This window comes from Grampus griseus (genome assembly GCF_964374135.1).
Source record: "Grampus griseus genome assembly, chromosome: 1".
Lineage (NCBI taxonomy): Eukaryota > Metazoa > Chordata > Mammalia > Artiodactyla > Delphinidae > Grampus > Grampus griseus.
Genome location: NC_139017.1, coordinates 54256720 through 54274406, shown reverse-complemented (window position 1 = coordinate 54274406; position 17687 = coordinate 54256720). Strand labels below are relative to the sequence as shown.

General features: G+C 39.8%; 1 protein-coding gene across 6 annotated transcripts in view; it reads right to left on the bottom strand.

Annotated features, from left to right (window-relative positions):
- The window catches only part of DNM3 (dynamin 3), a gene marked incomplete at both ends in the record, with an annotated part of 567700 nt that overhangs the window by 331846 nt on the left and 218167 nt on the right, over window positions 1-17687 (bottom strand). For all 6 annotated transcript variants that reach the window (XM_082656445.1, XM_082656448.1, XM_082656446.1 and 3 more), the window contains one exon: window positions 14488-14626. In XM_082656445.1, coding sequence (XP_082512571.1) covers window positions 14488-14626 — 139 coding nt within the window. The remainder of the gene's footprint in view (window positions 1-14487; window positions 14627-17687) is intronic.

Below are 17687 nucleotides of genomic sequence, written 5' to 3'. Positions count from 1 at the left end.
CTAAAATAATAAGGAAATTCATCACAGCGTTACTTGTAATAGCAACAATAAGACAAATAGACATAACTCTATAAGCCACCTAAGTATCCAATGATGTTAAATAAATTAAGGTAGGTCCACTAATGGGATGTAATAAGCCATTCCAAATAATAGCTAATATTTGATATAATACTATCTAATTTATAAATAATATCTAATAACATGCTAAAGTGTCTATGACACTGGGTGAAGAAAATCAGGCTACTAAATATAAAATGTGATTACACACAAGCATATACACACACTCATAGTCACAGGCTACCATATACACTTGATACTTTTTGAGGATATAGCCAAAAACCTTAAAAACTCCAAAATTCTTGAGTAATACTGTAGCACATAATATTTCCCCTAACTTGTATGCTAGGCCTCCCTGAGATGTGATTGCTCCATGGTCATTGGAGTCACTGTGCGCACCTACTTAATAGCATGCATGATGCACATCAGTGTCTTAGCAAGACAACAAACTGCACTACTTCATGGAACCACTGTGATTACAAATCACATATAAATGTTAAATCACCTAATGCTGTAAGTCTGCTGTCTGTGCACAGAAAAGAATCTGCACAAATACTACAAAATGTTAATGGCAACAACCTCTTTGAATGATGGGCTTATGCATAATTTTACTTTTTTTCTATATACATGTCTGCATTTTCCAAATTTTTCCACAACGAACATACTTTTTTAAAAAAATTTATTTATTTTTGGCTACATTGGGTCGTCGTTGCTGTGCGCGGGCTTTCTCTAGTTGCGGCGAGAGGGGCCTACTCTTCGTTGTGGTGCACAGGCTTCTCATTGCAGTGGCTTCTCTTGTTGCGAAGCACGGGCCCTAGGCGCTCGGGCTTTGGTAGTTGTGGCACACGGGCTCAGTACTTGTGGCTCGCGGGCTCTAGAGCGCAGGCTCCGTAGTTATGGCGCACGGGCTTAGTTGCTCTACGGCATGTGGGATCCTCCCGGGCCAGGGCTCTAACCCGTGTCCCCTGCATTGGCAGGCGGATTCTTAACCACTGCGCCACCAGGGAAGTCCTAGAGTACTTTTATTATAACAACATCATTAGAGCATAGAAACCTGGCTGCCTTGGTCACCTCAAAATTCACAGCCCAGTGTCTGTTCATGAGATCACCAAACCATCACCCCCTTACTGAGACTCCTAGCTGAATCCTGAGATCTGTGATCAGTTAGGTGCTTACTTCATGAATAACTTCAAGACACAAATGAAGCTTCCATTTTGAGTTTGGGAAACATTCTTCGGGGACAGTTCTATCATTCCAGAAGCCGTTTTATACTCTGAGAATACTGCAAGTTATTTTTTGTAAGGCCTATAAAAAGTCTCTAAGTATGGAAGGGATAGCTGATGAATACTTGTCCTTCTTCTTGACTAATGCAAAACTAGGTGGCACATCCGGCACAAACCACTAGCCTGCACTAGGCCACCAGAGCAATTGTTCCTCTTCTGCACTCAGAGAGCACCCCAAGCTATCATTGCATACTTGCTTTTGATGATAGCCACACTAACATAGAACCACACTCCTGCAGAGAAGTGACTACACAAGCAATAGGGGTCTACTAAATAGGATGGGGATGGCAATAGCATTTAGAAAATGGATTATAGCAGATTATTTCTAAAACACCAAAGAGTGGCAATATAAATATTTATTCAGAAACTAAATACTTGATAGCTGAAGGACCACAGACTAGTATGCAGACATCAATAAGTCAAGGAAAGGCCAAAATGATAAGAGCATCCCATGAAGTAGAAACATCTAAGAACCCTCCAATCTACTGCCCTTGGCAGGAGGATTGATTTTTTTGTGTGTACCTCCTGATCTTTCCAAGCTCAATTTCATCAGGAAAGGAACCCGCCAGAGCCATATTTTTGTATCTACAACTGAGAAAACTGGATGTAAATGAGCCTAAATTCTAAGTGGGATAAAATGGAAAGAGAATACACTAGAAGAACTGCCCTCAGAGAAATATTGAAGGGGACAGTAAGCAGGAAAGATCTAGGCATTACTGAAAGGCAGTAATTAAGCCAGTACAGTTTCTAATTGGTTGATCTTAAAAGGTTTGTAGGAGTGTAAAAAATGTTGTGGGAGTATAAAACTCAAAATGATGGTTTTAATTGCTGGCTCCCAAATGTAATGCTCCAGTCCCAATTCTTCATAATACATATAGGAAAAAGGCAAAAAAAAAAGTCCTACTGACATTCAGAATGACTTCTGAGTAGGCTTTCTGCCACTCATTTCATTACCTCATTCAGCAGAGTCCCTGCTCAGTTTGCATGGCATTCTACTTAGCTTTAACAGATACTTAGCTGATTGCTCACTTCAATTCCTTGCCTCTCTTCTACGTCTCTTACTTAAGGTGCAATCAGTTTTCTCAACCACTTAAGTCATTATAATTTTCAATCTCTTTTGCTCTGGATGTTGAACTAAAAGCTTACCATTGTAAGAACACAATTTTTTTGTCAAAGTCATCAAAATTTTAATCATGTGTGCCAAAATAATATTGACCTAGAAATCACCATCATTAGATTTTTATTCTTCTATTAATTATTTAAATATTCTGCAAATTGATTTATACAGGCTCAAGGAATTAAGGCTTTGCTATTGGATATAATAATTTTATATTCTTAAATTTATTTCACATCAGTCATTCATTTAACAAACATTCTTTGGGCACCACTATAGGCCAGCTCTGAGCTCAGTTTATGTCAAAGCACCTGATATTGGAAACCTCACAGTCTTGAGTGGCAGGTTGACTATACAGATAAATTGTTATGCGAGAGAAATATTTAACAAAAATCAAGGAGAAACACAAAGAAGTAAGTGGCTAAACCTGCTCTGAGAAGGCCTCAGAAGATTTGATGCTTAAACAATGACAGCAAAGCTTCCAGACAAAGTTGAACATCTATTAAATGATAAATTACTTCTAAATAGCTTATGTTAAAATTATGTTGAATATTCTTAAATAATAAGGAAGATTAAATGGAGTCATAATATACCTGTATTTAGGAATCAAAACTTTAGGTATATAATTCTAAGAGAAAACTTTATACTTGTTTTGAGACAAAGTAGCACCATCATTTTTTTAAATACACAAGCATGTTTTAATAAAATCCAATATTTTAAGTATTATTTAGGGTAGTGTTTAATTATTTTGATGGGACGTCAATATAAAAATTTAATTTTACGCATGGAGCACATTTTTCCCTAGAGGAAAAAAAATCACTTGAAAGACATTTCTACTCAATAAAAATATACACTTACAAAATGTATTAACCATTGATTAATCCGATCATGAGAGCCATACTATTAGGTATCTCTTGGAACAGGCACAAGGCCAGGCAAGATTCTATACCTTCAAGAGTAACTAGTTCAATGCCTTAAGCAAAGACTCAGGTTCTTAGGTAACCATCTGTTCACAGTTCCGTTGCAAACACCACGGAGAAAATGAACTAAAACCAGAATAAAATTTCTTTTATGTGCATGACTTGAGTTGATGGTTTGGCTGACCTAAAGATATGGGCTCTATTTTGATCAAAATGCTATAAACCAACCACTGTTGGCCACGCACTACAAACTCAGTAGCCATAATGATTTCACTGCTTATAAAAGCATGCAATAATTTTATTCTATTTATGTGAATTAAAATCTGCCCTTAGGGCTTCCCTGGTGGCACCGTGGTTGAGAGTCTGCCTGCCGATGCAGGGGACACGAGTTCGTGCCCCGGTCCGGGAAGATCCCACATGCTGCAGAGCGGCTGGGCTCGTGAGCCATGGCCGCTGAGCCTGTGCATCTGGAGCCTGTGCTCCGCAATGGGAGAGGCCACAGCAGTGAGAGGCCCGCGTACCGAGAGAAAAAAAAAAAAAAAAAAAAATCTGCCCTTAAAACCCCTAGTGATTTTTAATTTGTGTGTAGCATAATGGTGGATTTATTCAGGAGATGAGAGAATATTTATTTGGGCACAACATATTTGTTATGAAAAAAGGAAAAACAGAAGTATTCACATTTACAAAAGTGATCAAAAATGAGAAACAATTCTAGTAAAACAGGTCAAGAAACTTCACAAGCGTAAGTTGGAAAATTCTTTATTGAGGATTCTATATTTTAGGAGTGGCATATAGGAAGTCTAGGAAGATCTAAGTGAAGTTGGTAAAAAGGGGAAGGATGCCAGATCCCACCCGGGTGGCCTTGGGTAAAGTAGTCAGAGAGAAAGAAATACTGTTAGTCCTCCTTCTCCAAGTGGGCAAATCCCAAACCTCAAATATTTTCTACAAATGATGGGAGGAATGGTGAGCTCTGTGAAGGAAGAACATATATGGTAAGTTGATATGTTCTCCATTACATATCTGACCTTATTATTTCTTCTAAACAAAGAAATGAAGAGAATGCTAGTGTTATTTAGCAGATGATAAGGAATTAAAAGAAAAAGCCCAACCTTAAGTGAAATAAAGCTGAAAGGTAGTCAGAAGAGCCATAATCTCATTAAGTAATCAGAAAACATCCAAACAGGAGGGCAGGAGGGCGTTGGTGCTGGGTCAAAACAATACCTGAAGACAATAACCAGGTTTTCATCACCACTCTTTCCACATTTATCTCTGGTAAACATTATTAAGTAGTTAAAATGGAACAAGAAAAATCATGCAGAAAGTAAGAGGAAAAGCAGGGGCCAGGGTAAATTATAAATTAAGAATTAATTGCAAAGATCATGAATCCTTTAATGAAGTGTGAGATTAAAAGGTGAGATTACTATCTCTTGAATTTTAGTCAAGTCCCAGGACTGAATTTCATATAAAACCCAACAAATGATTCAAACTTTAATACTCAGCCTGATTTGAAACGTGAGTACCATGGCCCATTACATGAGGCATCTGCTGTATGAGTAGCACAGCACAGAGTGTTTGACTGGACAGCCAGCCATTAGAAGAGATGAAATGCAAATCTTTATGTACAGAGTGAAAACCAGAGCAGATCTATCCAGACCTAAAAGAAAATCCTATTTGAGCATGATGCTTTGTAGTTATTCTCTTTCATCCTACAAGCTTTCATGGAAGTTACTCAAATGTCTACTTTAGCCAAACGGAAAATCACCTGCCAAGTCAATGAGACATGATTCATGTATTCAATTATTCATTCAATAATTATTATTGAAAACCTGGATGTTCAGGGGTTATAAATAGAGTAATGAGCTTAACAAACCAAGTCCCTACTCTCATGGAGCTTACATTCTTCAAGTCCCTTTACTGTCCAACAATCACAGCAAAAATAAAAGACGTATGTAGTATAATTCATGTGGTCGTATGTGCCACAAAGAAAAACAAATTTGGTAAGTAGATGAAGAATGGTATGAGTGTGTGTGTGTGTGTGTGTGTGTGTGTGTGTGTGTGTGTGCGCGTGTGTTCGAAGGAAGCATGTGAAATTGCTGATAGAAAATAATAATTTTCTGTCAGAGGAAGACTCTGATTATGTGGCATTTGAGCAAAGACCTGAAAGAAGCTAGGATGTGACCCATGCAGACATCTCGAGGCAGAGCATTTCCAACACTGAGAATGAGAAATGCAAAGGCCCTGCACCACATCTCCTTGCCTGTGAAGAAACAAGGAAACCAGTGTAGCTGGAGTGGACTGTGGGGAGGGAGATGGGGAGGAGTTTAGAAATGAAAAGGAGCAAGCTCATGCAGGGCCTTGAAAGCTGTGGTAAGGTCTTTGGATTCACTGCTTAGTTATGTGTATTCAGGGTCAGATATCTACTTACCTAACATGCCACAAAACTCAGCATTTCTTCTAACAGCACTTTTTAATGAAAAATCTTTCCCAGTATTTCTAATAACCAACTAATGTATCTTTTTTATTTCCTTGCAAAGCGTTTTTTCTTTTTTCTAAGCAGGGGGAAAAAAATCAATTAATTGGTATGATGGTGATCCAAGAATGTGGCTTCCCAAGAGGCCAATAAATGGCACAGTTGCTAAACTGTGGTTAAAAAAACAAGATGTTCCTCTCAGTGCTTCCTGCAAAAAAGCTCAGGACCCTGCAATGAAGCACTGGAGAAGAGGCAGTAGAGAAAAGCAGCTGAAAGATGATGCCCACCAGAAAAATTCCAAAGTTGAGATGTCCCTGGAGTGAAGCCAAATAGCTCATAAAACTCTAATGTCCCTGTCTTGTCCTCCAGTGCCCCAGAGACCAGTGAGAAAACATGCGAGAAGAAGTGCATTCCCCCAGGTTAGCTTTGTGCCTTGTTATCTGAACACACATAAATCCCATGTGTTTCACTGATGTTTATTTATGTGGCTTAAGGAAAAGAAACGTTAAGTATTTTACACATAAGAAATTCAACATGAGCAATTGTAAGTGAAATTATTGTTTTAAGTTTATATATATATATTCACATATATATATTCACATATGTATATTCACATATACATATTCTTTTATATATATATATATATATATATATATATATATATATATATATATATATATATATATATATATATACACATTTCAGATTGCCTGGAGCAGTCTTGGTTTACTCATACTATTCCAGTGAAAGTACTGATAGCTCCCCCTTTTAATCTCAAATCTGTGTTGGACAATAAATTATATGGTCACTTTATCTATGGGCTGTGTTCAAAAGGGGTCAAATAATTAAGTCCTGGCATACTCAACTTTAATTAGGATTATTTTGCTTTACAAAAGACTTGAATTAGACCAGTTTTAAAGTAAAAAAAAAATTGAAGGTAGACATAATAAGGCCAAATATCAAGAACATCAAATTGAGGAAAAAGGAAAAGGATAGATACTTGAAAGAAAACCTGTCCAAATTTTATCATTTTAAAAGGAGTGACTAGAGGAAGTGGCAAGGTGGTGGAGTAGAAGGACATGAGCTCACCCCTTCTTAACAAAACACAACTAACTACTGAACAACCATTGACAAAAAAAAAAAGAAAAAAGCTGAAAACTACCAAAAAAGATATCCTACATCCAAAGACAAAGAAGAAGCCACAATGAGACAGTAGGAGGGGCACAATAGCGATAAAATCAAATTCCATACCCGCTGGGTGGGCGACCCACAAACTGGAAAATAATTATACCACAGAAGTTCTCCCACAGGAGTGAAAGTCCTGAGCCCCATGTCAGGCTTCCTAGCCTGGGGGTCTGGCAATGGGAGGAGGAGCCCCCAGAGAATCTGGCTTTGAAGGCCAGCAGGGTTTGATCACAGGAATTCCACAGGACTGGGGCAAACAGAAACTCCACTCTTGGAGGGTGCACACAAGGTCTCATGCGCACCAGGACCCAGGGGAAAAAAGCAGTGACCTCATAAGAGACTGGGCCAGACCTACCTGCTAATATTGGAGGGTCTCCTACGGAGGTAGAGGGTGGCTGTGGCTCACTGCAGGGACAAAGACACCGGTAGCAGCAGTTCTGGTGAGTACTCATTGGTGTGAGCCCACTTGGAGGCTGCCACTTCCTCCCCAAGACCTATCCCCTCCCAACCATGCTGGGACGCCTCAGGCCAAACAACCAACAGGGCAGGAACACAGCCCCACCCATCAGCAGACAGGCTGCTTAAAGTCTTCCTGAGCACAGCCCTGCCCACCAGAGGGACAAGACCCAGCTCCACGCACCAGTGGGCAGGAACAAGCCCCTCCTATCAGGAAGCCTGCACAAGCCTCTTAGACAGCTTCATCCACCAGAGGGCAGACAGCAGAAGCAAGAAGAACTACCATCTTGCAGCCTGTGGAAAAGAAACTGCAATCACAGAAAGTTAGACAAAATGAGACGGCAGAGGAATATGTCCCAGATAAAGGAACAAGATAAAACCCCAGAAGAACAACCATGTGAAGTGGAGATAGGCAATCTACTGGAAAAAGAATTCAGAGTAATGATAGTGAAGATGATTCAAGATCTCAGAAAAAGAACTGGGGGGAGGGATAGATTGGGAGTTTGGGATTGACATGTACACACCACTATATTTAAAGTAGATAACCAACAAGGACCTACTGTATAGCACAGGAAACTCTGCTCAATATTCCACAATAACCTAAATGGGAAAAGAATTTGAAAAAGAATAGATACATATATATGTATAACTGAATCACTTTGCTGTATACCTGAAACTATACTCCAATATAAAATAAAATTTTTTTTTAAAAAGGAGTGATTAAAATGTTATTTTTAAACCAAGTACAGATTTCTTTGCCATCAGGATAACTTTAAAATATCTAAATTATTAATAAGTATTTATAGAATGTCTCATGTAGGATTAGTCATGGGTTAGGTGTCAAAGATAAGATAAAAGACAGCTCTTTTTTGAAAGGAGCTTATCGTCAGCAAGAAGAGGCATTCACCTAAACAAATAAATTACAAACAAATTGCAGTGCAGTATCATAATTGTTATGATAGAAGTAAATACAGGGTTACAATTAAAGCACTAAGAAGGGAGTGAGGATGGAGACCAAGAAAGGGCTCACAGAGGCCCTTCAGGAAAAACGATGACTGAGCTATATCTTAAGGAGACTCTAAACAAACAAAATCACATGTACAAATATTAAAGGCACAAAAAATCTTTGTGAATAGTGCAAATCACTTAGAAGGGCTGAAGCAAGCAAAAAGTGACAACAGATGTAGCTGGAGAGTTATTCAGGGATCAGATGGTGAAAACTAAACACAATCACAAATGATTTGAACTTTCTTAAGGTATAAGGAACCACTGAATAATTTTGAGGGAACAGGCAAAAAATATGTGTGCGTATTTTAGAAGGGCCATTTTGACAACAGTGAGGAGGATGAATTTGAATATGACCAGTCTAGAAGCAGTAAGATCAGTTAGGAGGTCACTGTAGTAATTTAGTTTGCGGGGGGAAAAAAAAAACTGTTTAGAGCCTTAAGTAAGAAGAGAAGGTAGTTGTAGTAGACTGTAGAGTAGACAGTTTCAGTTAAGAAGCTTGAGCTGGTGGTATAGATTTGGGAATCAACAATGTTTTAAGTGATAGTTGAACTATGGGAGATATGATCTGCCAGGGAGAAAGGAGAGAGAAGAGAAGGAAACCAGGAGCAAGTTCTGGGGGACTCCAGTGTTTAGAGGCAGGCAAATGTGGATAAGCTCTTGAAGGAGACAGAAGAAGAATCATGAGAAAGATGGAGAAGAATCCAAGAAAGAGAGGTGTCAGCTTCAAAAAGAGAGTGGAATTCAATATCGGGAATAAGTGTCCCTTCAATCTGGCAATCAAGTCTCTGGTTAACCTTTACCATAATTATTTCAATAGAGTGGTGGGTGGAAGCCAAACTTCAGAGGGTTAAGGAATTAACTGGAGATGAGACAGTAAAGATATAGCAAGCACAAACTACTTTTTTCCCCAAGAAGGTTGGCCATGATGAAAAGGAGAGGAATAGGACAGAAGACACGTTTTTGTTACTTATAAGTCAGGAGAGACATAAATATATTTATACATTGACTTATTTTAAAATGTGATGGAGAAGGCGATGATTCAGGAAACAGAGGAATCCAGAGAGTAAGTTCCTTAAGTAGGTGAGAGTACAAGTAGAAGCCCAGCCCTGGTCAGGATTAATACTTCAACAGAGACAGAGAGAAGGATGGGCATGGCTGGGAATACACATAGGTTTGGGGGCTAGAAATTAATGTTCCCATTTATGGCCTCTATTCTCTCTGTGAAATCATTGCTGAAAGTGATGAGCAAAGCATCTTAAAAAGAGTGTTAAAAGTTTAACGTCACTATGGTGGAGAACACTGCAAGTCACTAACTAATGAGATGCTGAAGACAATGGGTATATTATGTGGCACTAATCCACACAGATAGAGGGTTGTCTCCAAGCTCTTCAGCAACCTGGGGGAAAGGGAGATAAAACACAAATAGTAAATTCGACCAGCCTTAGAGTTTTAACAGGTGGCAAAGTTAATCCAAGAAGAATTAAAGTAACAGATCAGAAAGTTAAAGGTAAATGTACTGCTTGTCAATTTATTGCCTCTCAGCTCCAAATTCAACCTGCTTGCCCACTCTGTGAAAATAATCCTGGGCCCTCTAAGTATTTTTCCTTTGCTGGCTGGCACCAAGTGAAGTTTTGTCAGGAGAGGCGGGGCCTGGAGAGACACTGAGGGAGGAAAAGGCAGACTAAAGCAGGCTACTGCAGTACAAGGCAGCCACTGTCCCCACCTTGAACAGTTTGCAGCAGAGTGTCTCCAAGGAGACACCTCCCCATGGACACCCTTTCCCTCCCAGCACAGAGGGCAGATTTCACTGCAGCATGACACTACGGCAACTTTTCTGCCACCCAGTGAGCCACATCCAGGCCCACTTTAAGGAAGTACCAGTCTTAGCTCTTGTCAGGGGCCCTCTTTCCTGCATGTTCCCCTAAAGGTGGTACCTTAGCATCTGCTCCTTACAGCTTCTACCCCTATATTCAGTTGTTCTCTTAACTTCTTACTAGCCAATCCCTCATTCCTCTAAGCCCATGTTATAGTTAATACATTTTTTAAAAATTTTATTTTATTTATTTATTTATTTTTGGCTATGTTGGGTCTTCACTGCTGCACGCAGGCTTTCTCTAGTTGCGGCGAGCGGGGGCTACTCTTCATTGCCATGTGCGGACTTCTCATTGCGGTGGCTTCTCTCATTGTGGAGCATGGGCTCTAGGCACGGGGGCTTCAGTAGTTGTGGCACGCGGGCTCAGTAGTTGTGGCTCACGGGCTCTAGAGCACAGGCTCAGTAGTTGTGGCACACGAGCTTAGTTGCTCTGCGGCATGTGGGATCTTCCCGGACCAGAGATCGAACCCGTGTTCCCTGCATTGGCAGGTGGATTCTCAACCACTGTGCCACTGGGGTAGCCCTTAATACATTTTTATAGTAACTGTTCCCTGTTCAAACTGCTGTGTGGTTTCTCTCTTCTGGTTGGACCCAGACTGATACAATGGTCAGGAAATATAATAAAATCTGAAAGAGACAGGTAGCTAAGAAAAAAAAAAAAAAGAAGCCAAAGGTCTGAAGGTCTCTTTGAGTTTAAAGACTGGTTATAGGGAGAGTAAAGGAGTGAGAGAGCTGGAAGGGTTGGACCCTGTGGCAGAATTTAGGTATAGAGAAGAACTGCTCTCTCCCTTCCTCCTCCCCAGCACCTTTCACACCTCACTCATAAAGTAGGAACTTCCACCAATATTTCTTCTCTCTTGAGAAAGTACTACAGGAGAAACCCTTGTCATTTTCGTCACCTCGCAGGAAAGAAAAAAAAAAAAAGAGAAGACAAAAGAAGACCTGTGAGCCCCTGACCTGTGTTGGCTCACAGCTCTCTGCTTCGTGGAGCAGGTGCACTCCATCACTGCTCACTGTAGAGGCCCGTAGGTGTGAGGTTAGCCAAAAAACGCTGTGCTCCTTCTGGGTGCACATCTCACTCTCTCCGCCACTGTGGACTCTGAAGTTAATGGCTGGAAGAGGAAGTAATGGGAGATTCCCACTTCAGCAGGAAATCCCAGCCATGTTTTCCAATCTAGATTTATCAGCAGCAAAGCAGATACTAAATTTCAATTCTCCTTTAAGCTTTCCTACTAATTTTCCAACTGACTTAAAAGCTAAAAGAGGGTAGAAGGGGGTAATCAGTGCTCTGAAAACCCTAGATTTAGAGTTTTAAATTTCTGAAGAATCTTTTGGTAGAACATTTGTCCACCATGACAGGGACTGGAAGAGGTCACAAGTAGTGTGATGCTAGTGTGGAATGAATGGAGAACCACTGCAGTCAAAGATCTCCAAGAGCAGCAGCTGCTGGGTGTTGGACATGACCTCTACTGAAGTCATCCAAGTTGAAGGTGAATTTAGGATGGAGAGGAAAAATGTAAGCCAAGTTCTAAATATCTTGATGAATACAAAGCAGTGACCAGGACCTGATGGTGACAGTGAATAGAAGAGAGAAGGGTGGCAGAGCTGGTAACACCCGGGCCTTAATGGAAGACTTTTTATAGGAAGGTGAAGGAATAATGTTTGGAAGGCACAAATGGAGAAGTACACAAATGTCATGCCTGATCCAGGCCCTAAGATTCTTTGAGTTTGGGCCAATAAATATCCTTCAGTGAAGGGAGCTGAAGGGTAAACAATAATCTCAGGGAGAAAGCTAGGTTTTATTCAAGGCAACATATAAAATGTTTTGAGAAGACAGTACAAATATACAACCACCACTGGTCTAGAGAGCTTAATGGAAAAGGAGGTTCAAAGGGTGGAAAGCAAAGAATAAAAGCCAAAAAGTGTCCAGGAAGAAGCTGTCTCGTCCTATGCCATCGGCACCAACTGTTGGTTTTCCAGTAAGCTGGATACAATGGGAAGTGATAAAAAAAAAAAAAATGATTCATACATACCATAAACACTTTATATAACTTAAAACATAAATGTACACACATGTGCCAATCTTTTGATGTGAGGCCAAGGCCTGTTCTCTGCATATGGATCTGCTGATTGGAGTTATGCGTCTTCTGTCTTACATAAACCACATCCTTCATCTGTGATTTCCAGTTTTGCTTTCTTTAAAGTGGAGGGGAAACATAAAGACACTCGGGAAATCATCTGAATGCAGAGCCCATCTAGATTTTTATCACCGCCCCCCCCATATACTTTTAGCCTTGTCCTACCTACACGTAATCAATTGCAAAGCTTTTGTAGCTAACCTTTATTAAGTCATTCCAAAGCTGGATTTTTATGGAAACAAAATTCAAAGTCTTTCCTGCATTTGATCAATTTATTTACTCTTCACTTAACCTACATAATTAAAATAAGAAGGAAAACTGGCTAAACAGGTTTGAGGACAAACACAGCACAACTGGCCATTGGAAAGAAGACCACTTAACTGGTGGAAGCAGGAATGCATGGGCAACCTAAAGAGAAGCTTTTGGCTGAAGAAGACATCTATGTGCTGAGGGCGGCAATCCGTGTGATTAAATAGAGAATGCAGTTTCAGTTAGTTCAGCAAGTCAGTTAAGAGGAGGCCAATATACAGGTGACAAGACTAACTGTATTTTGAGGTATAGGCAAGGACAGGAGGGATGTGAAGTATTATTAAATGGCTTCAAGTTTCCAAATGAAGAGCTGGCATAAAGACATTTTTTTCTTCCCCATGTGCATTCTTTTCCCTTTCCTCAGTCCCTTAATGCCTATGGCGTTTTCCTATTTTAGAGAAGAGAAAATAGAACTTTAAGGAATAAGGTAGAAGAATAGTAAGAAGTCTAGAGAAGGGATCTGAAGCTCCAGAGCCACTTCTGGGCCCCAAGCTAGTTCCACCTAACTCCTTTTCTTTTAGCATTGACAATCCTGAATTCCTAAATTTAGATTCCTTTCCTCTTTCACTACTTATATCTTTCCTTCATCTGAGTTTTTCTGTAAGGTAACTGGGAACCAACACTCATACTCATTCTCTCTTTCTTCTCACTGGTTTTTCAGGAATGTTACTCATAGTAACCATACAGAAAGGGAAGGGTAACAAAACTAACAAAATCGGAAGTATCTATACTTTCAAGAAATAATCAAAGTAACAATAGTAACTGCCACAGGGCTAGGCCTACCCTATCCTAACACCATCAGTAATTCCCTTCTTATATTTTCCAATACAGGGTACCCCTTTCATGTCCCTATGGAATGGATGGAATCCAGCACAATTCTTCCATGTTTCTCAGTGAAGAGCCCCCAGGTTGGGAAGTCTCTTGCCCACTACTCTCCATCAATAAATATTACAATAAATATTACAAGGTAGGGAATATTGGGTGCTACTAAAAATGGCCATTTATAGATTAACCACCATTTACTGAGCACTTACTATGTTTAATCAATGTGTTAAGTGCCTCATGGGTTTCAGGCATCATCTTGTTTAATCCTCACTGAGGTGATATCATCATCATTATCATCATCATCATCATCTCCATTTTACACAGAAATTAACAAAAATATAAAGATTAAGTATGATGCTCAAGGTCAGACAGCAAGTAAATAGCAGAGCCAGGATTTGAATCTAGATAACTGAACCTCAGAGGCTGGGCTCTTAACTACTATACCACAGTGCCCCTTCCCAGAACATCCAGGTTCAAGTGGAATTCATTTAAAATTTAGAAGAATTACCTTTTTGTTACAAACAATATCACCGATTCCTTTCCCCTAACAATTACTCCCATCCATGCATCACAGGAAAAATTGGTTTAGGGCATTCACTTAATTGTTCTAAAGTGATGTTTACCTGATTAAGACAACAACCCTATTTGGAATGGGGTGATAGAAGTCAATACGCCCATATATCATGAAAGCAATTCCCATTCAGTACTTTTCACAATCCTTCCCCTTGAGCAAACACACAACCTTCTATGACAAAGTGGAGAGTCAGGGAAAGAGAGGTATGTAGCAGGGTAGGAAAGATGGGTAAACCAAGTAGTTACTGGTTGCAAAGTTACATAATTCAAACTTACTTTTTTGGTACACTTCTTGACAGTGTTGATTAATTCTTGTATTACCAGATCTACACTCTTCAAGGAAGGCCCTTTCAGCTTTACAATTTGTTTTTTGACTATTGCTTCGAATGCCATGTCTGGAGTAAACAACCCTGTCCTGAACATAAGAAAGAAAGCAGCACATTAGATATTTTAAATTGAATGATATTCAATACTCTTTTTAAAAATGTTTTAATTGACATGCTACTTCAAGCATGCAAAAAGCCTAGTTTAAAAGTTACATAGTGATTTATTCTATCCACAGTATCATTTGTAATAATATCCTTAATACATTCTATAGATGATTAACATTACCTAAAAACAGTTCCCAAAATGTTTTCAAGGCTCATAATGTGACCCTCAATATTTAATTGTCATTTGTCTCAACTCACTGGTTCACAGCAATACAAAGGAATGCTACAACAGAAATGGTGTCCTAAATTTACATTTCTATTTCTAAAGTATTCCAAAAGCAATCCTCTCTTCTCCTTCATGGAGCAGAAAATTATCTTCACTTTCTGAACACTGAAATAGTAGCATTCCTGGACTACACAACATATTCTTTCCAGGAGAGCTGTATTATAGTGAGCTCAGTGGTTCCCAGTTTGAGGTCCTGGGGTGCTGAAGGAAAAGGAAGGCAGTTAAGTGGAACTAGCTTAGAGCCCAGAATGCCTAAATTGTGAATTTACAAAAATGACAAACAATAACCAAAGTAGCAAGTATCTTTTCATTTGGATGGAATTAATTCAAATTGATGTCATAACAATGCTTTTCTCATGCTGTACAGAAGCACAGGAAAGCAGGTATGTGTATGCATGTGTGCGTGTTTCATAAAAAAGTAAAAAATGATTACTCATATTTAAACAAAAGGTCAATGGAGAAAAGCTACAATAAGAGGGATCCTGAGCCCTGACATATGCCATGCCCAAAGACGTGCAGGCTCCAGATGTTGGTGGTTGATCCTCCCCATCCTAGACCCTCCTCCCTCCCCCTTATTTGGTTACCTTCTTTTCCTGAAACACTCAGTCTTATGGTACCTCTTTTGGGAGAATTCTCTTTTTCTTTTTTTTTTTTTTTTTGCGTTACACGGGCCTCTCACTGTTGTGGCCTCTCCCGTTGCTGAGCACAGGCTCCGGACGCGCAGGCTCAGCGGCCATGGCTCACGGGCCCAGTCACTCCGCAGCATGTGGGATCTTCCCGAACCCGGGCATGAACCCGTGTCCCCTGCACCGGCAGGCGGACTCTCAACCACTGCGCCACCAGGGAAGCCCTGGGAGATTTCTTTAACACTTCCATTTTAGCAGCCTTATTCTATGTCCCTTCTTATTTACTTAGCACCCTGTGCCCACCTCCATTTCTAATTGTACTGTAGTAATCATATTATATTGTAATTGTAATTTCTCCACTTTGGATACAGAATAAAATCCACGTTGTTTAGTCTGACATTAAAAATTTTCCCCCGTCTGTCCCTAATCTTCCTTTGAGGTTATTTTCCTCCTTCCTTTCATGCATGCTATGTTTCAGCCAAACCAGACCATTTGCCTTTCCACAAACATATTCATACTAATATTTTATGTCTTTTCCTTCATGTATGATGTTCATTTCACCTTTCCCACAATTTCAGCCTGTCCAAATCCCACCTGTGCTTCAAAGACCAGACCAAAAATAACCACTTCCTACAGCTCGCCTCCTCCAGTCCTGCCGCTGACTAGGTCTTCCTTCTCTGAATCCCAGCGTCCTACTTTGCACTACAGTAGTCTGAGCACATATTTTAGTCCTGTTACTACACTGGTAGGGAGAGTCGTTATTGTCTTTATCTTTGTTTTCCCCACAAGGAGGGATCCCTTGCTCATCATTGGCACTCAGTGTTAGCAGAATGAAGAAGGACCATAAGGTGGGTCCCCAGTGGGCAAAGATGCTTTCTATTATTCAAATATCTAACAGAATCAGTTGGGAACAAAACTCTTCAAATTAAGTGTATTTAAGGGCATAAATAATCACACCATTAATATGTCTTATACTCAGGACATTGTGCACTTCTTATCATCTTATAGGCAAATGAACTCCAGAATAATAGTAACAACCAATCTCTTCTGTTGGTATGCATGTAAATCAGAAATCTACAATCCTGAATTACTGAGCTTTTGCAGTTACATTCAACGAAAATGTAACTGGTAAGGAGTTTTAAAAGCCAAGTAAAACTACTGTATTTGATTAAGTAAAATACTTTATGACCCACCCCCCCCCACAAAACGTAATTTGGTTCCACTGCATTTATCAGATCTGTATGTTCACATACTAGCTCTGCCCAGCTAAAGAGCAAGGCATAGTTTCTGTACCAAATGTATTCTGGATTTGACGGACAGGGAATAGAATTAATAGGGAACTAGAAACCCTGTTGAAGGTTAAGAAAAAAACATTGGATGTGGTTATAGATGTTGTCTCCTTTTCACTTTGTGAATGCATATTTGCCCATACTATTTGAGACTTGTAGAGGAGATTTTCTAAATTTTGTAAGGATAGATACTTCAAATGTCATAACTCCTTTGGAAAATCACCCATCACATGCACACTCAGGGTCAAGTTTTGCTCTCTCAGCCTCTGTTTCCAAAATAGTCTAAAGTTGGCCCTATTGCAAAAGCTGAGATACAACCGGCCAATGGACTGGGGATCCCTCCTTCATGTAAGATGATCATGAAGTAGGCAACCTGTTTTCTTACCTTGAATTCAGGGTGCCTCAGTTTAACATATGCTCCATTACATTGTATTTAGCCCTCTATACATGAACTCAAGAAATGTGTGTTTTAAATCCATTTTTTAATCAATTATTTTTATCAATTCATTTATTTTTTATCATTTATTTCTGTAATGAAAGTAAATGAAAATAATCCCACTTCATACAAGGGTGAATTCAGGTACAAGTTCTCCTCCCAGCCTCATGTCCCTCCGCTCTCCTGTCTACATTCCTAACTCCAGTCCAAATGTATGGCTTCCTGCTCCACGAATACGTGCTGCCTTTTGCCACCTCCATGCCTTTGCTCACATTACTCCCTCCACTTTAAGCCCCCTGTTTCTCCTCCAGCCTCAACAACCTCCCTCCTCTCACACCTCATTGCATTGCCACCTACCCCATACACACACAAACAGACACACACACACACACAAGCACATGTATCCAC